General features: G+C 39.6%; 1 protein-coding gene and 1 pseudogene across 3 annotated transcripts in view; both read right to left on the reverse strand.

Moving 5' to 3' along the window:
* Positions 1-27,369, reverse strand: part of GCFC2 (GC-rich sequence DNA-binding factor 2) — a 79,214-nt gene that overhangs the window by 44,744 nt on the left and 7,101 nt on the right. For 2 of the 3 annotated variants that reach the window (XM_068976396.1, XM_068976386.1), the window contains 2 exons: positions 7,557-7,778; positions 6,395-6,492 (listed from right to left, as the gene is read on the reverse strand). In XM_068976396.1, coding sequence (XP_068832497.1) covers positions 6,395-6,492; positions 7,557-7,778 — 320 coding nt within the window. The remainder of the gene's footprint in view (positions 1-6,394; positions 6,493-7,556; positions 7,779-27,369) is intronic. The other variant, XM_068976404.1, reaches the window with a different exon arrangement.
* Positions 9,743-11,165, reverse strand: LOC138090523 (vasculin-like protein 1 pseudogene; annotated as a pseudogene).

Here is a 27,369-nt window from a genome sequence, read left to right on the forward strand (position 1 = left end):
AATAACAACAAAAACAACCCAATCAAAAAATGGGTAGAAGATCTACACTGATATTTTTCTAAAGAGACACACAGCCAACAGGCACATGAAAAAATGCTCAACACTGCTAACCAATATAAGAATATAAATCAAAACTACAATGAGGTACTGCCTCACACCAGTCAGCATGTTGCTGTTGTTCAGTCACTAGCAGTGTCCGACTCTTTGTAACCCCATGGACTACAGCATCCAGGCTCCTGTACCAGAGCTTGCTCAAATTCATGTCCATCGAGTCAGTGATAGTATCTAACCATCTTACCCTCTGCCGCCCCCTTCTCCTTTTGCCCTCAATCTTTCCCAACATCATGGTCTTTTCCAATTCAGCTCTTCACATCAGGAAGCCAAAGAAATGGAGCTTCAGATTCAGCATCAGTCCTTCCAATGAATATTCAGGATTGATGTCCTTTAGGATTGACTGGTTTGAACTCTTTGTAGTCCAAGGGACTCTCACAAGTCTTCTCCAGCACCACAATTCAAAAACATCAATTCTTTGGTGCTCAGCCTTCTTTATGGTCCAACTCTCAAATCTGTACATGACTACATGTACGTGACTACCAGTCAGAACAGCCATCATTAAAAAGTATACACATAACAAATGCTGGAGAGGGTATGGAGAAAAGGGAATCCTCCTACACTGTTGTTGGGAATGTAAACTGGGGCAGCTACTGTGGTCAACAGTATATGGAGGTTCCTCAAAAAACAAAAAATAAAGCTGCTATATGGTCTTGCAATCCTACTCCTGGGCATATATCCAAAGATAAATATGATTCAAAAAGATACATGCACCCCAACATTGACCACAACACTATTTACAATAGCCAAGACATGGAAACAACCTAAATGTCCACTGACAGATGAGTGGGTAAAGATGAAGTGGTAAAGATAAAGATATATGTTAATACAACAGACTACTACTCAGCCATAAAAAAGCATGAAATAATGCCATTTGCAGCAACATGAATGGACCTAGAGATTATCACACAAAGTGAAGGAAGTCAGAAAGAGAAAGACAAATACCATATGATATCACTTAAATTTTGGGTCTAAAATATGACACAAATGAAGTTTTACCTATGAAACAGAAACAGACTCATAAAGAACATACTTGTGCTTGCCAAGGTAGGGGAGGTGGGAAAGGGACGTATTGGGACTTTTGAAATATCAGATGCAGATGAAACTTATGTATAGAATAGATAATCAAGAAGGTCCTAATCTAATAGCCCAGGGAACTATATTCAATATCCTGTGATAAATCATAATGGAAAAGAATATGAAAAAAGAATGTATATATGTATATATAAAACTAAGTCACTTTGCTGTACAGTAGAAATTACAATATTATAAATAAGATATACTTCAATAAAGTAAATTAAGAACAGCAACAAACCAAATATGTTTCTTCATTATAGAAGCTGCCGTCTAACTCCAGTTGAGTGAAAAGATAGCAAATAGAAGTCTGCTGGTGGGTTTGTAGGTAAAGCTTTTAATTTTGTTTAAGCCACCATTATTTGGGTTTTCTGTTACTTGCAAAAGAATGCATTCCTAGGTAATACATGTTGTAACACAGTATATTTCATATTACAAAGAAAGAAAAACAGCCAGAAACATCTCTGATCAAAAGAAAGAAAAAAAAAAAGGAAGAAAAAACCAAGCAAATATTTCTGTTCTTATTAATAGTAGTGAAAAAAAATAATTCAGACTGCAAATAACTGGAAAATAGAATGGCTCAGAGACTTCTAAATTACAACCGAAGGCTTACTTTTACTTAGCTTTTTAGTGTTAATAACATGAAGATTGTAAAAAATTTTCTTGCTTAAAAGAGCAAACCAAATTTCAAAGCACTCCTACTAAAAAGATTAAAAATAAAGTTGTTAATAATTTTTTAAAATTTTTAATTAAAATCATTATAATTTTGAGCCTTATAGCCACCTGCTCAGGTAGGTAACACTATGATTCCCACTTTATCATTCCCATTTTATTGTTGAGAAGACAAATTTAGAAAAATGAAATGATTTTCTCAGAGTATACAAGTATTTATTGAGCTCTCACCATATTAGGCACTATGGGATATAACACTGAAAAAAACAGTTAATAATTCTTGACTTCATGGAGAGTATATTTTAGTGGTAAAGTCAGAACCCAAATCCAGGACATTTGACCCCAAGTGTAATGCTTTCTGTTGTTAGTTTTGTTTTAACCCTATTTATGTGTTTGAATGTCACATTTAGGCATCTACCATACTTTTAACTGTAAAATTAAAAGTAAAAAAGATATAGATGCCTCAAGGGGCTTATAATATATGGAAAGCATTTATAATCTAGTGGGAAAAGAACATGATGTACATGGTATAGTGGGCTGAATGATGGCCTCCCAAAGTTAGGTCTATGTCCTAACCCCTGGAACCTCTGAATATAACCCTGTTTGGAAATAGAGTCTTTGGGGTTGTAATTAAGTGAAGAATATCAAGATGAGATCATCCTGGATGAGATCATCGAAGCAGGCCCTAAATCTGATGACACATATCCTTATAAAAGACACATTAAGCAGAGGCACAGAGAAAGCCATGTAAAGAAGGAGGTGGAGGACAGAAATTATGTGGTCACAAAGCAAGGAATACCTGGAGCTAACAGAATTTAGACAAAGCAAGAACAAATTCTCCACTGAGAGATTCAAGGCAATCCCTAACAAAATGCCAGGCTTCCCAGTGGGTAAAGAATCCACCTTCAATGCAGGAGACACAGGACATGGGTTTGAACCCTGGAGGAGGGCATGGCAACCCACTCCAGTATTCTTGTCTGGAGACTCCCATGGACAGAGGAGCCTGGTGGGCTACAGTCCATAGGGTTGCAACGAATCAGACATGACTAAACCGACCGAGCAAGTACACGAAAATAACAATGAAATTTTTCATGTAATAAGAACAAATAATCCTAACATTTATATGAAACCACAGAAGACCTTGAAATAGCCAAAGAAATCTTGAGGGAGAACAAAGCTAGATATATCAAGGTCCCAGATTTCAAACTACAGTAATCAAAACAACGTATTACTGCAACAAAAAGAGACACATAAATCAATGGAACAGAACAGATAGTCTAGAAGTAAACGCCTGCTTATATGGTCAGTTAATCTATAACAAAGAAGGCAAGAACATACAGTGAGGGAAAGATAGTGGTGGTGGTTTAGTCGCTAAGTTGTTTCCAACCCTTGTGACTCCATGAAGTGTAGCCCACCAGGCTCATCTCTCCATGGGATTTCCCAGGCAAGAATACTGGCCATTTCCTTCTTCAGGAAAAAAACAGCCTCTTCAACAAAATGGTGCTAGGAAAACTGGACACCTACATTTTTGCAAAACAAAGAAATTGGACCATCTTCTTACACCATTTATGAAAATCATTTCTGAAACCATAAAACTCCTAGAAGAAAACATAAATGATATGCTCTTTGACATCAATCTCAGCAATATTTTTTTTGGCTATGCCTTCTCAGGCAAGGGCAATAAAAACAAAGATAAACCAATGGAATTACAAACTAAAAACATTTTGTGCAGTAAAGGAAATCATCAATAAAACAAAAAGGCACCCTATTGAATGTGAGGAGATATCTACAAATTATATATTTCATAAATAGTTAATATCCAAATTATATTAAGAACTCATACACCTCAATATCAAAAAAAAAAAAAACCTGATCCAAAAATCCACAGAGGATTGGAAAAGATATTTCTTCAATAAAGAGTTAAAATGGCCAACAGACACATGAAACGATGCTGAACATCACTACTCATCGGGAAAATGCAAATCAATAAGACACCTCACACCTATTAAAACAGTTATTATCAAAAAGACAACAAATGGGACTTCCCTGGTGGTCCAATGGTTAAGAGGCTGCCTTCCAATACAAGGGAAGTGGGTATGATCCCTGGTTGGGGAACTAAGATCCCACACACTGCAGGGAAACTAAGCCTGTGTGCCACAACTAATGAGCCTGCATGCTCTGGAGCCTGCACACCACAACTAGAGAAGTTTGGGCATGCCACAACTAAGACCTGACATAGCCACATAGATAACAAATAAGTGTTGGCAAGGGTATAGAAAAAAGGGATCCCTTGTGCATTGTTCATGGGAACGTTCATTGGTACAGCAACCAGGGCAAACAGTATGGAGATTCCTCAAAATGAGGAAAAAAACCCACCATATCATCCAGCAATTTCATTCTAGGTAATTACCTGAAGAAAATAAAAACATTAATGTGAAAAGTTCTATGCAACCCTATGCTCACTGCAGCATTATTCACAGTTGCCAATAACCTCAGATATGCAGATGACACCACCCTTATGGCAGAAAGTGAAGAGAAACTAAAAAGCCTCTTGATGAAAGTGAAAGAGGAGAGTGAAAAAGTTGGCTTAAAGCTCAACATTCAGAAAACGAAGATCATGGCATCTGGTCCAATCACTTCATGGCAAATAGATGTGGAAACAGTGGAAACTGTCAGACTTTAATTTTGGGGGCTCCAAAATCACTGCAGATGGTGACTGCAGCCATGAAATTAAAAGACGCTTACTCCTTGGAAGAAAAGTTATGACCAACCTAGATAGCATATTCAAAAGCAGAGACATTACTTTGCCAACAAAGGTCTGGCTAGTCAAGGCTATGGTTTTTCCTGTGGTCATGTATGGATGTGAGAGTTGGACTGTGAAGAAAGCTGAGCGCCGAAGAATTGATGCTTTTGAACTATGGTGTTGGAGAAGACTCTTGAGAGTCCCTTGGACTGCAAGGAGATCCAACCATTCCATTCTGAAGGAGATCAGCCCTGGGATTTCTTTGGAGGGAATGATGCTGAAGCTGAAACTCTAGTACTTTGGCCACCTCATGTGAAGAGTTGACTCACTGGAAAAGACTCTGATGCTGGGAGGGATTGGGGGCAGGAGGAGAAGGGGACGACAGAGGATGAGATGGCTGGATGGCATCACGGACTCAATGGACATGAGTCTGAGTGAACTCTAGGAGTTGGTGATGGACAGGGAGGCCTGGCGTGCTGTGATTCATGGGGTTGCAAACAGTCGAACACGACTGAGCGAGTGAACTGAACTGAAGACAAGGAAGCAACTAAGTGTCCACTGATATGCAAATAGATAAAGAATATGTGGTGTGTGTGTATGTGCGTGTGTGTGCATGCACACACTTCGTGGTTCAGTTGTGTCCAACTCTTTGTGACCCTCTGGACTGTAGCCCACCAGGCTATTCTGTCCATGGGATTTCTTTTCATGCAAGAAATACTGGAGTGGGTTGCCATTTCCTTCTCCAGGGGATCTTCCTGACCCACGGATCAAACCCACATCTACTGTGTCTCCTGCACTGCAGGTAGATTCTTTATATATATATGTGTGTATATATATATATATAAAGTCTCATATATGTAAGATATATATATATAAAGCCATAAATCTATATATAAAGTCTCATATATATGTGTATGTGTGCGTGTGTGTGTGTGTATACACACAATGGAATGTTATTCAGCCATAGAAAAGAATGATATCATGTCATTTGTCACAACATGGATGGACATACAGAGTATTATGCTAAGTGTAACAAGACAAAGACAGTCTCTTTGATCTCACTTATATGTGGAATGTAATAAACAAAACAAAATAGACAACTTATAGATACAAAGAACACACTGGTGGTTGCCCAAGGGGAGGGGGAAATAAGTGAAGTGAATTAAGTTTTATAACTTCCAGTTATAAAATAAATAAGTCACAGAGATGTAATACAGTGTTCCCCAATCTTTTGGGCACCATGGATGGATTTTTCAGGAAACAATTTTTCCACAGATCAGGTGTGTGGGGGATAGTTTCAGGATGATTCAAGCATATTACATGTGTTGTGTGCTTTATTCCTAATTTAATGCTGCCACTGATCTGACAGAAGGTATTAATTAGTTCATGGCCCAGAGGCTGGGGATCCCTGATATAACATACAGCTAAAGGAACATAGTCAATTATGCTGTAATAATTTTGCATGGTGAAAGATGGCTACTAGACTTATCATGGTGATTTATTTCATCATGTATTTAAAAGTCAATCCCTGTTTTGTACACCTGAAACTAACAAAATACTGTATGTCAATTCTACTTCAATTTAAAAAAGAAAAAGAAGGGGGGGAGTAAAAGAATTCTTCCCCAGGGGCTTCAAAAGGAGCACAGTCCTACCAATACCTTGAATTGAGACTTCTAGCCTCAACAACTGTGAGAGAATAAATGTCTATTGTTTTAAGTCGTCAAGTTTGCAGTAATTTGTTACCACAAATACATATGGAATGAAACTAATACATATGGCATAAAAAATTACTACCTTTGTGATTTTAACAGCTTTCCTCATCTGCTGCTGCTCCCAAATATCTTGATTTTTTTCATCTTGACTATCGTCACTTGTTTCTTCATTTCTAGTTGCTAGAAAAAAAAGTTGTGTATAAATATTCCATATTTTTTCATTCTAATTAAAGTGAAGTGAAAAGCTGCACAGTCATGTCCAACTCTTTGTGACCCCATGGACTGTAACCTGCCAGGCTCCTCTGTCCATGGAATTCTCCAAGCAAGAATACTGGAGTGGGTTCCCTTCTCCAGGGGATCTTCCAACCCAGGGATCGAACCCAAGTCCACTGCACTGCAGGCGGATTCCTTACTGTCTGAGCCATTCTATTAGCAGCAACAATCACCAATTCAGGAGCTTATAAATGGCTTAGCAGCACTTTTTATGTGTTAACTTTTTCTTCCCAATACCTAATTCTGGGAGGAAGGCACTATTAGTATCCTCTCTTAATAAACAAATTTAGATAGCAGGAGGTTATATAACATAGCCCTGTATCAAAGGACTGTGTTGAAACCAGGCCTTGATTCGAGCAATTTGACTTCAAAATCTGCACTTATCACCACACTGTCTCACTGAAAACAGGTGGTCTCATTTATGAAAAAGCTTCGGAAAAAATGAAACACTTGGTTTCATCAGAGATTCTCATTTATGCCTGAGAATCTAAATATGTATCAAAAATAATTTCTGGGTTAATAGGAACCAAAATACCATTCAGAAATGATATTATCTGAAGTGACAAAAAATTGGTAAAATATTCCTTTTAATGGGAAATGTGAAAATATTCTTTGAGACTTAATGATTATTAGTTGAGGAAAACTTTTTACTAGAGTAGGGAAGATTTTAATATATGACACCTAAAATCCCTATAGATGCTTCCAAATATTTTATCAAAAACTCTACAAATTTGTTAACCTGTCAAGAAGGATCAAGTGGAGATCAGATAACAGTAAACATTATTGCACCCTTTGATAACATTCTGATACAGACATGTAAAATATTTTAGAAGCCATGATGTCAGTGATATTGGTATAAAACATTTTAGAAAGGAGATACTACATTATGTTTTTATGGATATACTTACCATAATATATTCTACTGAAAAATGCCTTAATATTCATATACTATAAATAAATTAAATACGTACTTGTTTCTTCAGCCATTCTTTGTCTAAGTGTTTGAGGCTTTGGGGTAAATGGCATTATATCTTTAAAATCATCAGGCTCACTTTCAGAATCTTCACTGTTTTTCTTCACACCAGAGTTGGTGAAGGTATGTTTTACATCCAAAGAAATATAGTCCTCTTGGGCCCTGGCCAATTTGAATTTTCTGTAGGTTGCTTGAATAAAAGCTGCATCAGGGATATTTACTGAAAGAAACAAAGAGGAGGACATTGAAAAATACCAAAAGAAAGAAATATTCCTCATAATTAAAGGGGAAAAGCACCATTTTTCCAATTTTTTCATTATTTTGATATAACTAAAAGATTCAAAATCTGCATCAATAACGGAAGATCTTTCGGCAGAGGTTAAATATAACATAAAGAAATGAAGCAAACCTAGAAGCATCAGAAAATAAACTGAAACGCCTCCAATTAATCTTTTATGTTTCTTATTCATCAGATGTTGTTGCTGACTTTTTGTTGAGGGCTAGCTACTTCTCCTTTGCAGAAGTTCTGAGATTACCCAGGTAGGGATGTGGAGAGGACTGAGCATGGAGTTACTCATGGAGCGTGGAGAGCAGAATGACAGGTGGGAGCGCAGTCTGACATAAAGTACAAGGGACAGCCTACTGTGACCTGCCCCTAGACACTGGGCATCCAGGCACACAGGGAGTGAGAGACTAAAACCCAGTACACACTCAGATCAGGCTCAAGGGCCTGCAGTAATTCTCACAGAAACAAATGTAAGTGAAAAAGTATAAAAGAAATAATCAGGTTATTTACCAGGATTAAAATATTAAAGGACATCTTTTAGTAGAGCCTTATTTCATTTTTTATTTTATTCAGTACAAACTTCAGTGATATCGACTCTTTCAACTCAAAATAAGTTTCTTCATGCACGATCTAAGTTGAAATTTATCACTACACTCAGGAAACAAACGGTTTCTTAAGGTAAACAAAATGGAAAGGGAAATAATCATTTCTAGTGCTTCAAAATATTAACAGGAATACCAAGTCACTGAGTAAAATTTTCTAACTTTTCTCACAAATTAGTCCAAATTCTTTGAGAAATAAAAGGATGCCATATAACTGGAGATATAGAAAAATTCTATTTTTTAATAAATTATTTTAATTGGAGGATAACTGCTTTACAATATTGTGATGGCTTTCGCCATACATCAACATGAATCAGCCATGGGTGTACATGTGTTCCCCCAATCCGGAACCCCCCTTCCACCTCTCTCCCTGCCTTATCACTCTGGGTTGTCCCAGAGTATTGGCTTTGGGTACTCTGTTTCATGCACTGAACTTGCACTGGTCATCTATTTTACATAGGATAATATACATGTTTCAATACCATTCTCTCAAATCATCCCACCATCGCCTTCTTCCACATAGTCTAAAAGTCTGTTCTTTTTTTTTTTTTTTAACTGATGCAAAATATTTATTCCAAGTTAGTTATTTTATGCAGTAGTTTTCCCCCTCAACAGACTTGTGATAACCACATCTTTTAAATCTGTAAATAATGTTATCAGAATAATCTTAATCTTTGAAATCTCACAAAAATTTATATTTTACAATCCACCCTGAATATCAAGGCTGCAAGAATAACACAACATTTCCTATATCCAAATATTTTACAGCTGTACCCAGAAGGAAAAAAAAAAAGGGAAAAAACCACATATGCTTGGTTAAGGGCTAACGTTACCCGAGCAGCCAGAAATAAAATAAAATATCCAAATTATTAGCATTAATTTAATACAATTATAACTTCAATAGTCACTTTGTCATTGACAATGATTGCTTGAGCACAGGGGTGAGTGCCCCAAGGGCTGGTAGTAGAAGCTGTTGCTGCAGACCAGTGTCTCCTCTCTGCACTGCCAGCTCCCACCTGTGCATTGCCCTGTATACACTGTGTGTGTGTGTGTTTTAAAAATCTTTCCCACCACACAAAGTTCTCTCTATGAAGCAGATAACAGGGAAGAACAACAACAAAAGCTAAACAAGCCAATCGCTCGCTCTCTCTTTGGGATATGATTATTTCCCTTGTGCATGAAGTATTCAACAATAAAATAAGAAAAGGAAAAGGAAAAGAACGATTTCTTCTGTATAACCCCTAAACACACAAGCTGAGTTTACTGGGTCAGATTTAACTGTGAGCATTTATACGCCTACTTCCAGGCATCGTCATCAGATGTCTCACTGCTACTTGTCTCCGTGTCTGAGTCCTCAAACTCTGCCCTGCAAGTGCTTCTCCAAGGGGAGAATAGGCTGGAACTTCGACTCTGCAAGAAGCCATTCTTTCCAAAGCCATTTCTTCTCAGCTGCTCTGTCTTCATGTGGAACTCTCTGAGCTCGTCCTTTGTGAGGGGAAGACAATTCTCGTCATTTTCAGGATACTCCTGCCATCGCATTGCTTTCAGTAACCTGTGCTCTGCTTCCAAAGAGTGCGAGAGGGCCTCCCCATCCTCCTCTACAGGGAGCGCGAGACCATTCTGGTGGCAGCCTTCCTCCCCGTTTTCCTTTGGTTCAGGTATGCTGTTGTCCTCTGAATCTTCCAACTTCTCACACTCTCTGCTCTCTGAGAAGTCTCCATTCCGGTCATCCTTCAGAGTCTTCAGGAACTTGCTCTTCCTGTCAGTAGTTCGGCGGGTCAACTTGGTCAGACGAGAGGAGCTGATCTCAATCGGAGGAGTGGTGCTGGCGGGACTCTTTGGGAGAGCTTAAAACTACACCACCAGCCAGTACTACTGGTTTGGTAACAGAGATTGGACTGGTAAAAGCAGACTCTCGGCTAGAGGAAAGGGGTCCTGATTTGTGTTCCATTCTGTTAGCTTTCCATACACTGGCCTTGGATGGAGGTGGTACAGGCTTAGGAACCAGGTTCTTATAGACACTTGGAACCATGGTTGACGATTTGTTTCCATTTGCATGGTGAGATCCTGGTGAGGTGAATGCAGCAGAGAAGGCAGCAACAGGATCTTCTTTGGAAACTTTTTTGATGACTAGCATTTTGGAGGGTTGCTTGGCACTAGGTGGGTTTCCCCACACTCCAGAAGGGGTCCCAATAGGTCTGCATGGCTGATTCTGTTTGCCAGCTTCTGGATTCAAAGAAGGAAAGTCCTCCTCTTCAAACTGCAACTTTTCCACCTTATCTTCTTTCTTCTCTTCCCTAATATCTGTAGGTGGCTTTTCCTGAAAGGCACAGCCTTTCCGGGAATGGAAGCTGCCATTCCAATGGCGATGGTTTCCTGTGCCACCCCCACTACGCTGGATCATGCCATCATGACCTCGTGAAGAGTCATGCCAACCAGATAGGTTCCCTGTGATTCCAGCATATGCTCCCTTAGAGACACCAGAGTCCACAGAATCATGGCGGAACAGGGAGGGCTGGTGCCATGAATCTCCTGTCGTTCAAAGAGGTCCATTGTTGAAAAAGCCATCAGAGGAATTATGTCTACGACGGCTTACTCCAAATCTACCATCTCCTCGGCGTAGGTGCTCTCCCTGTTTTTCAAAAGTCACTGTAGGTGACTTAGCTGACTGTGGTGTTGAGAAATTTAGCCAAGCAGGAACAAAGTCATGCTGTGCCATTTAGGTCCAGTGTCTCTTTTCAACAAGGTAAGGCATCCAACCTCATGGCCAGGATCCCAGAGTATAACCTCTGTGGTCCTGCTTCCTGAACTTCTTGAGTTGCCAGCTGGATTTCCACAAGGTTCTCTTGTTAAAAGGGTACTTAATTAGGCTGGCCAGCAGAAAGCCTTACAATGAAGCAAAAAGAATCCAGGCTCTGTGTGGATCAATCTCTCAGTCCCCTCAATTGCTCATCTTAAACTATCTAGTTCCTGACACGTTTCCCAAAGGGGAAGGGGAAAGGGGAAGGGGGAAGGGAACATAAAAAGTATTTGTTACATTTAAAAAATGGGGGGAAGGGGAAAGAGCTATATCAATGTTCACCTCATTCAACTTCCTTGAGTGATGGCACTATGATGTTGCTTAAATAGATAATACATGGACATTTGCACAGTGAATGCAAATACTGTTCAGAGCAAGGTCATAGCTTAGAAAGACAGAATGACTTTTGTTTGGTCAAATAATGTCATTGAAGTGATAGATCAAAAATAAAACACTGACGAGCTATAAAAGATCTTCGGAGTAGTCAACTCTAGTAGCAAAACATCCACATTACAAAGCCCTTAATTTATATCTCATTATTCTTACACAGCTGGTAAAAACAGTCTGCAGGTATGAGTTTATATTTGTCTTATCCTTCAAAATCTAAGGACATAAGAAAGCTTGTTAAAAAGAAAAAAACAAAAAAACAGGAACTTGATATGCTTTTCCCTCCAAGAATAGCAGCTTTCAAGGAAAATTTCTTGGTATAAAGCTCTCAAATGTTTCTTCTATTTCTTTGGTCTTCACTATTTATAAATTCACAGCAAAACTAAAACAAGTAGAAAGGCAGGGCTTAAGAACAGTCATGGAGAAAGCTCCAAAGTGAGGTTTTCTTCTCTTCCGTTTTCTGTATTTCACTCGTTCTGCCCGTTCCCAGAGACTAAACTGAGTTAATGGAAGGTAATAACAATCTTCTGCTTCAGTAGAGAAGTCACTTTGGATCCATTTTCATTTTTATTCAATCATTTAAAAGGCCACAGGAATCGGGCAGTGGAGGGGCTACAGTTAGGGACCAGTAGCGGCGTCTGAGGGTGCGTCCCCAGCTTCCTGATCCGGCAGAGGTGGAGAGCCCACAACCATAACAAAGGTCTTCCCAAAATCTAAAAGTCTGTTCTTTATATCTGTGTCTTTTTTGCTGCCTTGAATGTAGGATTGTCATTCTGTCATTCCAAATTCCATACATATGTGTTAATATACAGGATTTGTGTTTCTCCTGACTTACTTCATTTTGTATAACAGGCTCTGGTTTCATCCACCTCATTAGAACTGACTCAAATGTGTTCCTTTTTACAGCTGAGAAATATTCCATTGTGTATATGTACCACAACTTTCTTATCCATTCATTTACCAGTGGACATCTAGGTTGCTTCCATGTCCTGCTACTGCTGCTGCTGCTGCTAAGTCGCTTCAGTCGTGTCCAACTCTGGGCGACCCCAGAGACGGCAGCCCGCCAGGCTCCCCCGTCCCTGGGATTCTCCAGGCAAGAACACTGGAGTGGGTTGCCATTTCCTTCTCCAATGCATGAAAGTGAAAAGTGAAAGTGAAGTCGCTCAGTCGTGTCCGACTCTTGGCAACCCCATGGACTGCAGCCCACCAGGCTCCTCCATCCATGGGATTTTCCAGGCAAGAGTACTGGAGTGGGGTGCCATCGCCTTCTCCAGCTTCCATGTCCTAGTTATTGTAAACAGTGCTGCAATGAACATTGGGGTACAATGGGTCTCTTTCAGTTCTGGTTTCCTTGGTGTGTATGCCCAGCAATGGGACTGCTAGGTTGTATGGCAGTTCTATTCCCAAGTTTTTAAGGAATCTTCAATCTGTTCTCCATAGTGGCTATAGGAGTTGCATTCCCACCAATAGTGTAAGAGAGTTCCCTTTTCTCCACACCCTCTCCAGCATTTATTATTTGTAGACTTTTTGATGACAGCCATTCTGAGCAGCATGATGATACCTCATTGAGGTTTTGATTTGCATTTCTCTAATAATGAGTGATGTTGAACATCTTTTCATATGTTCACCTGCCATCTGTAGAGTCCTTGAACTGCAAGGAGATCAAACGAGTCAATCCTAAAGGAAATCCATGCTGAATATACATTGGAAGGACTGATGCTGAAGCTCCAATACTTTGGCCATGTGATGCAAAGAACTGACTAATGGAAAAAGACCCTGAGGAAAGACTGAAGGCAGGAGGAGAAGGGGATGACAGAGGATGAGATGGTTGGATGGCATCACCAACTCAATGGACATGAGTCTGAGCAAGCTCCAGGAGTTGGTGATGGACAGGGAAGCTTGGCATGCTGCAGTCCATGGGGTCGCAAAGAGTTGGACATGACTGAGCGACTCAACTGATGTCTTCTTTTCAGAAACGTCTGTTTAGTTCTTTTGTTCACTTTTTTAATTGGGATGCTTGTTTTTCTGGTATTGAGCTGCATGAGCTGCTTATGTATTTTGGAGATGAATTCTTTGTCATTGTTTCATTTGCTATTATTTTCACCCATTCTGAAGGCTGTCTTTTCACCTTGCTTATAGTTTTCTTCATTGTGCAAAAGCTTTTAAGTTTAATTAGGTCCCATTTATTTTTGTTTTTATTTCCATTACTCTGGGAGGTGGGTCATAGAGGATCTTGCTGTGATTTATGTCAGAGTGTTTTGCCTATGTTTTCCTTTAAGAGTTTTATAGTTTCTCATCTTATATTTAGATCTTTAATCAATTTTGAGTTCATTTTTGTCTATGGTGTTAGAAAGTGTTCTAGTTTCATTCTTTTACACGTGGTTGACCAGTTTTCCCGGCACCACTTGTTGAAGAGACTATCTTTTCTCCGTTGTATATTTTTGCCTCCTTCGTCAAAGATAAGGTGTCCATAAGTGCATGGACTTATCTCTAGGCTTTCTATTTTGTTCCACTAATCTATATTTTTGTCTTTGTGCCAGTACCATACTCTCTTGATGACTGTAGCTTTGTGGTATAGTCTGAAGTCAGGGAGGTTGATTGCTCCAGTTTCATTCTTCTTTCTCAAGACTGCTTTGGCTATTCGAGGTTTTTTGTGTTTCCATACATTGTGAAATTATTTGTTCTAGTTCTGTGAAAAATACCATTGGTAGTTTGATGGGGACTGCATTGAATCTATAGATTGCTTTGGGTAGTATACTCATTTTCACTATATTGATTCTTCCAATCCATGAACATGGTATGTTTTTCCATCTATTTGTGTAATCTTTGATTTCTTTCATCAATGTTTTATAGTTTTCTATATATAGGTGTTTTGTTTCTGTAGGCAAATTTATTCCTAAGTATTTTATTCTTTTTAATGCAATGGGGAATGGGATTGTTTCTTCAATTTCTCTTCCTGATTTTTCATTGTTGGTGTATAGGAATGCAAGGGATTTCTGTGTATTAATTTTATATCCTTCAACATTACTATTTTCATCGATTAGTTCTAGTAATTTTCCGGTGGCATCTTTAGGGTTTTCTATGTAGAGGATCATGTCATCTGCAAACAGTGAGAGTTTCAGTTCTCCAATCTAGATTCCTTTTATTTCTTTTTCTTCTCTGATTGCTGTGACTAGGCTTTCCAAAACTATGTCAAATAGTAGTGGTGAGAGTGGGCACCATTGTCTTGTTCCTGATTTTAGAGGAAATACTTTCAATTTTTCACCATTGAGGATAATGTTTGCTATGGGTTTGTTGTATAGGCTTTTACTATATTGAGGTATGTTTCTTCTATACCTGCTTTCTGGAGAGTTTTCATCATAAATGGGTATTGAATTTTGTCAAAGGTTTTTTCTCCATCTATTGACATAATCATATGGTTTTTTATCTTTCAATTCATTAATACAGTGTAACACATTGATTGATTTGTGAATATTGAAGAATCCTTGCATCCCTGGAATAAAACCCACTTGGTCATGATGAAAAACACTCTAATTTTTGAAACAGATAAAGAGAAACAGTTCTTAGAAATTACAGAATATACTTGACACCAGAACTAAGAAACTCATGAAGTGGTTGTTTAATTATAAAGCAGTGGGAGGGATTGGGGGCAGGAGGAGAAGGGGACAACAGAGGATGAGATGGCTGGATGGCATCACCAACTCAATGGACATGAGTTTGAGTAAACTCCTGGAGTTGGTGACGGACAGGGAGGCCTGAGGTGCTGCAATTCATGAGGTCGCAAAGAGTCGGACACGACTGAGCGACTGAACTGAACTGAAGTGGTGAACACCAGAAACCAACATGATCATTAAAAACAAGGAAAAGCAAATCAAGTCATTTACGTAACTAGAATTTTTTGTAAAACAGCACCAGGAAAATGATGCAGGTGTCTCTTCAACTTCTCAAAACACTCAGGATAATGTTAGCATTTCCTGACCTTGGGTGAACATTAGAACCACCTGGAAAGGTTGATAATCTGATAACTAGGCTCCTATCCAAAACATGGGATCTAAATTCAGTTGATCTGAGGCAAAGTTGAGCAGTGGTATGTTTTATAGCTCCCTCAGTTCAGTCGCTCAGTTGTATCCGACTCTTTGCGACCAGACTCTTTGCAACATAGACTGCAGCATGCCAGGCCTCCCTGTCTATCACCAACTCCTGGAACTTGCTCAAACTCATGTTCATCAAGTCAGTAATGCCATCCAACCATCTCATCCTCTGTCATCCCCTTCTCCTCCTGGCTTCAAACTTGCCCAATCTTTATAGTTCCCTAAGGGATTTTCAGAGAAGGCAATGGCACCCCACTCCAGTACTCCTGTCTGGAAAATCCCATGGATAGAGAAGCCTGGTAGGCTGCAGTCCATGGGGTCACTAGGAGTCAGACACGACTGAGCGACTTCCCTTTCACTTTTCACTTTCATGCATTGGAGAAGGAAATGGCAACCCACTCCAGTGTTCTTGCCTGGAGAATCCAAGGGACGGGAGAGCATGGTAGGCTGCCATCTGTGAGGTCGCACAGAGTCGGACATGACTGAAGCAACTTGGCAGCAGAAGCAGCAGGGGATTTTAATGTGCTACCAGGCTTCAGCAATACGTGAACCGTGAACTCCCTGATGTTCAAGCTGGTTTTAGAAAAGGCAGAGGAATCAGAGATCAAATTGCCAACATTCACTGGATCATCGAAAAAGCAAGAGAATTCCAGAAAAACATCTATTTCTGCTTTATTGACTATGCCAAAGCCTTTGACTGTGTGGATCACAATAAACTGTGGAAAATTTTGAAAGAGACGGGAATACAAGACAACCTGACCTCCCTCTTGAGAAATCTGTATGCAGGTCAGGAAGCAACAGTTAGAACTGGATATGGAAGAACAGACTGGTTCCAAATAGAAAAAGGAGTATGTCAAGGCTGTATATTGTCACCTGCTTATTTAACTTATATACAGAGTACATCATGAGAAATTCTGGGCTGGAGGAAGCACAAGCTGGAATCAAGATTGCCAGGAGAAATATCAATCACCTCAGATATGCAGATGACACCACCCTTATGGCAGAAAGTGAAGAGGAACTAAAAAGCCTCTTGATGAAAGTGAAAGAGGAGAGTGAAAAAGTTGGCTTAAAGCTCAACATTCAGAAAATGAAGATCATGGCATCCAGTCCCATCACTTCATGGGAAATAGATGGGGAAACAGTGGCTGACTTTATTTTGGGGGGCTCCAAAATCATTCCAGATGGTGACAGCAGTCATGAAATTAAAAGACACTTACTCCTTGGAAGGAAAGTTATGACCAACCTAGACAGCATATTCAAAAGCAGAGACATTACTTTGTCAAGAAAGGTCCATCTAGTCAAAGCTATGGTTTTTCCAGTGGTCATGTATGGATGTGAGAGTTGGACTATAAAGAAAGCTGAGCACAGAAGAATTGATGCTTTTGAACAGTGGTGTTGGAAATGACTCTTGAGAGTCCCTTGGACTACAAGGAGTTCCAACCAGTCCATCCTAAAGGAGATCAGTCCTGGGTGTTCATTGGAAGGACTGATGTTGAAGCTGAAACTCCAATATTTTGGCCACCTTATGCAAAAAGCTGACTCATTTGAAAAGACCCTGACGTTGGGGAAGACTGAAGGCAGGAGGAAAAGGGGACAACAGAGGATGAGATAGTTGAATGGCATCACCGACTCAATGGACATGAGTTTGGGTAAACTCCAGGAGTTGGTGATGAACAGGGAGGCCTAGCGTGCTGCAGTTCATGTGGTCGCAAAGGGTCAGACACAACTGAGCGACTGAACTGAACTGAACCAGGGTTATGATGATACACTTAGGTTCAAACACTCAAGTGCATGAATATAGAAAGAAAAATACTTGAACTGGAAGTGACTCACCTATCAGTCTCTCCCCTGGTGGCTCCAATGGTAAAGAATCTGCATGCAATGCAGGAGGCCAGGGTTTGATCCCTGGGTTAGGAAGATTCCCTTGGAGAAGGAAATGGCAATCCACTCCAGTATTCTTGCCTGGAGAACTCCATGGACAGAGAAGCCTAGCAGGTTATAGTCCATGGAATTGCAAAGAGGTAAACACAACTGAGTGACTAACACTTTCACTTTCACCTATCAGTGACTTAATGGGGTTTAATCAATAAATCACAAGCAGTGGACTAAATAGTCAGAAAACTAGTGTTACATAAAGCTAATCCTCTCTCAAGCTACAATAAGGAAATAAAAACTCAAAGAAGACTATTCCAGCCTGTCCTGTCTATATCTAACACCTACCTCAAGGGTTCCCACATAGCAGATACTGTTCATACATAAGATGAATTAATAATGTTAGTATATTGCTTTATAATAATAAAAATATCATATTCTTACAGATTTATAACTCATAAATAATTTTCACATATATTATCTGACCTAAAAAGTCACAGTTAGGAAGGTGATCAAGATGGCAGAGTAGGAGCTCATCTCTCCCCACAAATACATCAAATACACATCTACAAGTGGAACAATTCTCACAGAAAACCAACTGGAAACTAGCAAATCTACACAACCAAAGCTGCAAGAAGGATCTCCAAGTAACTGGGTAGGACAGGAAAAAAAGGGGCATTATGACAAGACCCATGTCCTTGGGAGAGACATGTAAGAGAGAAGGTCCACACTGGCAGACGCTTGTCTGAGGAGTACCCTTGCCAGCTGAGAAATCTGTTGGGACAGAGAGAGGGGCTGGAGAAGCCTAGACTTTATTTGAGTGCAGGCATGCTGACTTGCTAACAGTAAGGGTGAAAAGGAACTAGTTGCTGATGGCTGCTCCCCCACTGTTCTTCCCAAGCCTCACTTTACTTCCCAATCAGAAGCATGCACCAAGTAGGGCCACAAATACAAATACACTAAGTGCAAATAGAACCTGGGAGGGAACACCATTTACTTCTGTGGAGACAGTCTTGAGGGCCTGGGCTGTGGTCTTGGCTGAATCACGTAGCCCATTGTCAATGAAGGGGGTGGGTCTGGCTGTGGCACACCAGGTGGTACCACAGAAATGCACGGTGGCAGAATGCTAAGGCTCAGTGGAAAGGCCCTGGGCAGGAGCATGCAATAGTTCATTTCACAGCAGGAGTGTCCCAGCCCTGCCCACTCCACACTTCAGCATGGAGCTCAAATTAAGGTAGACAGGTCCTGGGAGAGGTCTGCCACAGAGGCAGCCTAGCCCAACGGCACCACCGCCTTGATCCTACAGCCACAGTGCCCCAGCCTCTAGACCCACTCCACAACAGAGCTTACCACTAGCTCTGGAATGAACCCAATGGAGAAAGAGATGTGAATTAAACTGTGTCTAAGTGGAACTGCAGATGCCTACACAGGCAGCACATGGCTTCACTGTGACCACACAGGCCCTACGTGCATCAATAGTCACCTCTTTTGGGGAAGGGCATGCACTCAAGTCTGATCAAACACAACCTTCAGGGCTTCTACTTCAATAATGTGAGCAGAGCCTGCCCCTAACAGAGCTGTGATAGCCTCAGAGAAAAGAGGCCCTGCCCACCACAGAGCCCAGGTTCTAGATACTATGACACCAATCACACTGCATGTCAAGGGGATAATGACCAGCAAATGCTGAGGAAAGATGTGCCTGGCACCCATACCAAAAGCAGCCCACACACCAAAAATATCTGACTCACATGGTCTACACAAGGACAGTCCCACATAAAAACAACCCTTCAAGACCACAGTAGATAAATGTTTCTCCTAAATAAAGCCTCTTGATGAAAGTGAAAGAAGAGAGTGAAAAAGTTGGCTTAAAGCTCAACATTCAGAAAACGAAGATCATGGCATCTGGTCCCATCACTTCATGGAAAATAGATGGGGAAACAGTAGAAACAGTGTCAGACTTTATTTTTGGGGCTCCAAAATCACTGCAGATGGTGACTGCAGCCATGAAATTAAAAGACACTTACTCCTTGGAAGAAAAGTTATGACCAACCTAGATGGTATATTCAAAAGCAGAGACATTACTTTGCCGACTAAGGTCCATCTAGTCAAGGCTATGGTTTTTCCAGTGGTCATGTATGGATGTGAGAGTTGGACTGTGAAGAAGGCTGAGGGCCGAAGAGTTGATGCGTTTGAACTGTGGTATTGGCGAAGACTCTTGAGAGAGTCCCTTGGACTGCAAGGAGATCCAACAAGTCCATTCTGAAGGAGATCAACCCTGGGATTTCTTTGGAAGGAATGATGCTAAAGCTGAAGCTCCAGTACTTTGGACACCTCATGCAAAGAGTTGACTCATTGGAAAAGACTCTGATGCTGGGAGGGATAGGGGGCAGGAGGAGAAGGGGACGACCCAGGATGAGATGGCTGGATGGCATCACGGACTCGATGGACGTGAGTCTGAGTGAACTCTGGGATTTGGTGATGGACAGGGAGGCCTGGCGTGCTGCAATTCATGGGGTCGCAAAGAGTCAGACACGATTGAGCGACTGAACTGAACTGAACTGAAATTCAGAGACAGATAAAGTAAAATGAAAAAGCAGAGGAATTACCCTTAATTAAAAGAACAAGAAGAAACCCATGAAAGAACAAATAACGAAACAGACCTCATCAGTCTACAGGCATTGCGTTCAAAAAGAAGATAATAAAAATTCTAAAAGAATTAAGAAATATTATCCATAGAAATGCAGATCACTGTAACAATAAACTAGAAACTATGAAGATGAACCAATCAAAATTAGGCAACTCAATTTCTGAGATTAAAATGAATAGCAGAATAAATAACAGAACACACAGTGATTGGAAGATAGAATAATGCAAATCACTCAATCAGAATAGCAGACAGAAAGACAAATGAAAAAAAATGAAAGCAACATATATGATCTACGGGATAATATAAAGCATGCTCATCTATGAATAATGGGGTTGCACAAGAAGAGAGAGAAAAGGGGACTATTAAAATATATTTGAAGAAATCATGGGTGAAAACTTCCTAAACCTTGAAGAAGAAACAGATAACCAGGCATAAGAAGCACAGAGGGTCCCAAATAAGATGAAAAGAGACTCACATCAAGATACACATCATAATTAAGATGGCAAAAGTTAAAGTGAATTTCTAAAGACAGCAAGAGAAAAACAAAGAGTTAATTATAAGGGAACCACCATAAGGATATCAACTGATTTCTCTGTAGATACTTTGCATGCCAAAAGGAGTGGCATGATAAATTCAAAGTCGTGAAAGGGAAAACCCTGCTACCTTGGATACTCTACTCTGTGCTTAGTTGCTCAGTTGTGCCCGACTCTTTGTGACCCCATGGACTATTGCCCTCCAGGCTCCTCTGTTCATGGGGATTCCCCAAGCAAGAATACTAGAGTGGGTTGCCATTTCTTCAACCAAGGGATCTTCCCAAACCAACGATCAAACCCAGGTCTCCTGCATTGCAGGAGGCTTCTGTACCATCTGAGCCACCAGGGAAGCCCCTGAATTCTTTACCTGGCAAGATTATCATCTAGAATAGAAGGAGAGATAAAGACAAGTAAAAACTATAAGAATTCAGTATTACTAAACCTACCCTAAAAGAAATGTTGAAAGGTCTCTAAATAAGAGAGAAACAAGAATCTATAGGAAAGGGAAAATCACAATGGGATGCCCAATATATAAGGGGATTGAAAATCACTTATCTATGTACTTCATAGATTAAAAAAAATTCTTGTAAAAGCAATTATAACTATAATGAACAGCAAAAGAATAAGCATGAAGATATAAAATATGAGATCAAAATTTTAAATGTGGGGGAAGGAACTATAAAAATGTAAATTTTTTACAACATATTTGACTTGTATGCCTATCACTTTAAAGCAAGTTGATATAGCTATGGGTCAACATATCAGTATTTGAACCCCACAGTAATCACAAGTTAAAAACATAGAATAGATTCATAAAAACCAAAAAAGGAAGGAACTCAAGCAAAATACTAAAGAAAACCATCACACCGCAAAAGGAAAAACAAAAAGAATCAGAAAACAAGTACAAAAACAATTGGAAAACAAGGTTTAAGATGGCAACAAATACATGCTATCAGTAATTTTACTTTCAAAGTCAATGGACTGAATGCTCCAAATAAAGAGTGGCAGGCTGCATAAAAAAATCAAGAACCTACGATACACTATCTATCAGAGACTCACTTCAGCATGAAAAACTCACACAGATAGAAAATGAGATGGAAAAAGATATGCAAATGGAAATGATGAGAAAGTGGTAGTAGCAATACTCATACAAAGGGCACTGTATAATAATAAAGAAGTCAATACTAGAAGAGGATTTACACTCATTCACATATATATACCCAATCTAGGATCACTAAATATATAAAGCAATAAATACTATTAGGCTGGTACAAAAGTTAACTGAGCAGTTTGGGATCATGAATTTTAAATCATTATAACTAGGCTCAAACATATCTTTATTAAACAAAATAGGAACCTGTCTCAGTCAACACATTTTTGCCAATAAGTTTATTTATTCCTGTAGCACAGAAATCCATGCTTTGGGATTCAATAAGCTCTTGGAAAGCGTTCTCTGCCTCCTGCTGGTTGTGGAAGCATTTTTCCTGCAAAAAGTTGTTGAGATGCTTGAAGAAGTGGTCAGTTGATGAGAGGTCGGATGAATATGGCAGATGAGGCAAAATTTCGTAGCCCAATTTGTTCAACTTTTGAAGTGTCAGTTATGCGTTGTAGTCAAGTGTTTTCATGGAGAAGAACTGGGCCCATTCTGTTGACCAATGTCAGCTGCAGGCACTGCAGCTTTTTAGTTCAGCTTACAATTTGCTGAGCATACTTCTCAGATGTAATGGTTTCGCTGGGACTCAGAAAGCCAGAGTGGTCAAACGGAGAGCAGACCACCAGTGACCATGACCTTTTTTTGATGCAGGTTTGACTCTGGGAAGTGCTTTCGAGCTTCTTCTCAGTCCAGCTACTGAGCTGGCCACTGCCATTTTTTTTAATAAAATCCACTTTATGTTGCACATCACAGTCTGAGAAATGGTTTGCTGTTGTTATGCAGAATAAGAGAAAATGACACTTCAAAACAAAGACTTCTTTGATTTTTAGTCAGCTCATGAGGCACCCACTTATTGAGCTTTTTTACCTTTTCAATTTGCTTCAAATGCCAAATGACTATAGAATGGTCTACACTGAGTTCTGCAACTTCCTGTGTGGCTGTTAAAAGGATTAGCTTCGATGATTGCTCTCAATTGGTCATTGTCAACTTCTAATGGCTGGGCACTACACTCCTCATCTTAAAGGTTCTTGTCTCCCTTGCAAAACTTCTTGAATCACCACTGCATTGTATGTTTGTTAGCAGTTCTTCAGCCAAATGCACTACTGATTTTGCAAGTTGCTTTATGACCCATTTTGACCTTGTTTAAAGGGAGAGGGAGAAGGTGGGATGATTTGGGAGAATGGCATTGAAACATGTATACTATCATGTAAGAAACGAAGTGCCAGTCTATGTTCGATACAGGATACAGGATGCTTGGGGCTGGTGCATGGGGATGATCCAGAGAGATGATATGGGGTGGGAGGTGGGAGGGGGATTCAGGATTGGGAGCTTGTATACACCCATGGTGGATTCATGTCAATGTATGGCAAAACCAATACAGTATTTCAAAGTAAAATAAAGTAAAAATTTTAAAAAAAATCACTCAAATTTGTTTTTTGTCTATAAGCATCATTTCTATAGTCTAAAATAAATATAAAATAAACAGCAAGCAGTAAATCATTAGCAAAAGAACACAAAGCAAGAAATATGCAATAAAATGATGTGTAACATAACCACATTTATTTCAGAATGTATTCCAATATCAAATGGCCAAGTTCAACAATGTAAAAACCACAGCTACTTTTCTGCCAACCTAGTAACAGATGTAAAGTCACAAACTGACAGGAATACATAACAGTAAGAGACTTTAATATTCCACTGACATCAATGGACAATCCAGTAAGGTGACAGATGAACTAAAAGAAAAGAATTCACACCAAAAAAAAATCTCTAGGGAAAATAAGTAGAAATCAATCACAGAAAGAAAAAATGGGAAAAATCAAACACAAGGAGACTAAACTACATGCTACTAAAAATCCAATGGGTCAACAATGAACTAAAAGTCAAAAATACCTCAAAACAAATGACAATGAAAACACAACCATAGGAAATTTATGGGATACAGCAAAAGTAGTTCGGGGGGTGGGGGGAGGGGCGGAGTTCATAGTGATGTCGTCTTCCCTCAAGAAACAAGAAAAATCTCAAATAAACAATCTAACCTAACACCTAAAATAATCAGAAAAAGAAAAAACAAAACCCAAAGTCAGCAGATGGAGAAGGTAATGGCAACCCACTCCAGTGTTCTTGCCTGGAGAATCCCATGGACAGAGAGGAGCCTGGTGGGCTACAGTCCACAGTCACAAAGAGTCAGACATGACTTAGAGACTAAACTACAAAAGTCAGCAGAAAAAAGGAAATAAGAAAGATTAGAGAGGATATAGATAAAACAGAGATCAAAAGAAAAATAAAAAGAACAATAAAAACTAAGAGGTGGCTTTTTGAAAAGATAAACAAAATTGACAAACCTCTAGCCAGGTTCACCAAGAAGAGAGAGGAACCAAATCAACAACATAAGAAATGAAAGAGGAGAAATAACCCTGATACCACAGAAATACAAAAAAATCATAACGGAATACTAGGAACAATTATATGCCAACAAATTTGACAACCAAGAAGGAATGAACAAATTTCTAAAACATTACAGCCTGCCAAAACTGAATAAAAAAGACACAGATGTTTTGAACAGACCAATCACTAGAAGTGAAACAGAATCAGTAATTTAAAAAAAAACTCCATATACATGAAAACCCAGGACCTAACAGCTTTATTAGGAAATTCTACCAAACATACAATGAGGAACTTAAACTTATCCTTCTCAAACTCTTCCTAAAGACTGAAGAGAAGGGAACACTCCCAAATTCATTCTATGAAGGCCACCATCACCCTGATACCAAAACCAGACAAAGACACAACCAAAAAAAAAAAAAGAAAATTATAGTGCAACATCTTTGATAAATATAGATACAAAAGTCCTCAGCAAAATATTAGCAAATCAAACCCAACAATACATAAAAAAGATTATACACCATGATCAGGCTGGATTCATCCTAGAGTGACAAGGATAGTTCAATATGGGCAAATAAATTAGTGTCATACACAACACTGACAAAAAGAAAGTAAAAAATCACGATTATCCCAAAAGATGCAAAAAAAGCATTTGACAAACTTCAGTATCCTTTCATGATAAAAAACTCTCACCAAAGTGTATATGGAGGGAATGCATCTCAATATAATAAAATTATTTATGACAAACCCATAGTCTACAATATACTCAACGATGAAAAGAATGTCTTTTCACTAAGTTCTGAATAAGAAAAGGATGTTCATTCTTACCATCTTTTTTTTTCTTAGTACACATTCAGAATTTATTCTAATACATTGTGAAGAACTTGGGTCAAAGGAGAAAAACATATTACCATCTCATAAATTAATCACAAAAGATTTAATCCTGCTAATATTTAAAGAAATGTAATAATTCTACACAACAGTGCTCTGTGTACTTGCCTGACTCCAAAGACCAAGCTTTTACATTCTATCATCTTGCCTCTAGCAAGCAACACAAAACCACTGCTGAAGGTGGTGAATAGGAATATATGTTCTATAGTTCTTGCTCAAATACTTAGTCATGTCTGACTCCTTGTGACCTATGGACTATAGCTTGGCAGGCTCTTCTGTCCACGAAAGTCTCCCAGCAAGAAAACTAGAGTGGAGTGCCATTTCCTTCTTCAGGGGATCTCCCCAACCCAGGAAGCGAACCTGTGTCTCTTACATCTCCAGCACTGGTAGGTGGATTCTTTACCACTAGCGCCACCTGGGAAGCCCCAAAGGAGAAAAACATCTCATAAAATAATCATAAGATTTAATCCTGTTTATATTTAAAGAAATGTAATAATGACTTGCTTCTTGAGAAATCTGTATGCAGGTCAGGAAACAGTTAGAACTGGACATGGAACCACAGACTGGTTCCAAACAGGAAAAGGAGTATGTCAAGGCTGTATATTGTCACCCTGCTTATTTAACTTCTATGCAGAGTACATCATGAGAAACGCTGGACTGGAAGAAACACAAGCTGGAATCAAGATCGCCAGGAGAAATATCAATAACCTCAGACAGGCAGATGACACCACCCTTATGGCAGAAAGTGAAGAGGAACTAAAAAGCCTCTTGATGAAAGTAAAAGAGGAGAGTGAAAAAGTTGGCTTAAAGCTCAACATTCAGAAAACGAAGATCATGGCATCTGGTCCCATCACTTCATGGGAAATAGACGGGGAAACAGTGGAAACAGCGTCAGACTTTATTTTGGGGGGCTCCAAAATCACTGCAGATGGTGACTGCAGCCATGAAATTAAAAGACGCTTACTCCTTGGAAGAAAAGTTATGACCAACCTAGATAGCATATTCAAAAGCAGAGACATCACTTTGCCGACTAAGGTCCATCTAGTCAAGGCTATGGTTTTTCCAGTGGTCAGGTATGGATGTGAGAGTTGGACTGTGAAGAAGGCTGAGCACTGAAGAATTGATGCTTTTGAACTGTGGTGTTGGAGAAGACTCTTGAGAGTCCCTTGGACTGCAAGGAGATCCAAACAGTCCATTCTGAAGGAGATCAGCCCTGGGATTTCTTTGGAAGGAGTAATGCTAAAGCTGAAACTCCAGTACTTCGGCCACCTCATGAGAAGAGTTGACTCATTGGAAAAGACTTTCATGCTGGGAGTGATTGGGCACAGGAGGAGAAGGGGACGACAGAGGATGAGATGGTTGGATGGCATCATTGACTCGATGGACATGAGTTTGAGTGAACTCTGGGAGTTGGTGATGGACAGGGAGGCCTGGCGTGCTGCGATTCATGGGGTCGGAAAGAGTCGGACACAAATGAGTGACTGAACTGAACTGAACTGAATAATTCTACACGGCAGTGCTATGTGTACTTGGTTTTTCTTCAAGGAATGAAACCTAAGAATTGTGCTTCTTATGTATTTATTATTTTATATAGGAGTATGGGCTTCCCAGGTGGCTCAGATGGTGTAGAATCTGCCTGCAAGGTGGGAGACCTGGGTTCCATTCCTGGGTCAGGAAGATGCCCTGGAGAAGGGAATAGCAATGCACTCCAGTATTCTTGCCTAGAGAATCCCATGGACAGATGAGACTGGTGGGCTACAGTATATGGAGTCACAAAGAGTCGGATATGACAGAGCTACTAACACTTTCACATAGGAGTACAGTTCATTAACAATGTTGTTAGTCTCAGATATACAGTGAAGTGATTCAGCTATACATATACATGTAGCTATTCTTTTTCAAATTCTTTTCCCATTTGGTTATTACAGAGTATTGAGCAGAGTTCCCTGTGCTATTCAGTAGGTCCTCATTGATTATCTGTTTTAAATATAGCAGTGTATACACATCAGTCCCAAACTTTCAATCTATGCCTACCCCCCTTACCCTTCTCCCCTGATATCCATAAGTTCATTCTCTGAGTTTGAGAGTCTGTTTCTGTTTTGTAAGTAGCTCATTTGAATCACTTTTTAGTTCTGCATATAAGCAATATCATATGATATTTGTG

This window comes from Capricornis sumatraensis, chromosome 1, assembly GCF_032405125.1.
Source record: "Capricornis sumatraensis isolate serow.1 chromosome 1, serow.2, whole genome shotgun sequence".
Taxonomy (NCBI): Eukaryota; Metazoa; Chordata; class Mammalia; order Artiodactyla; family Bovidae; genus Capricornis; species Capricornis sumatraensis.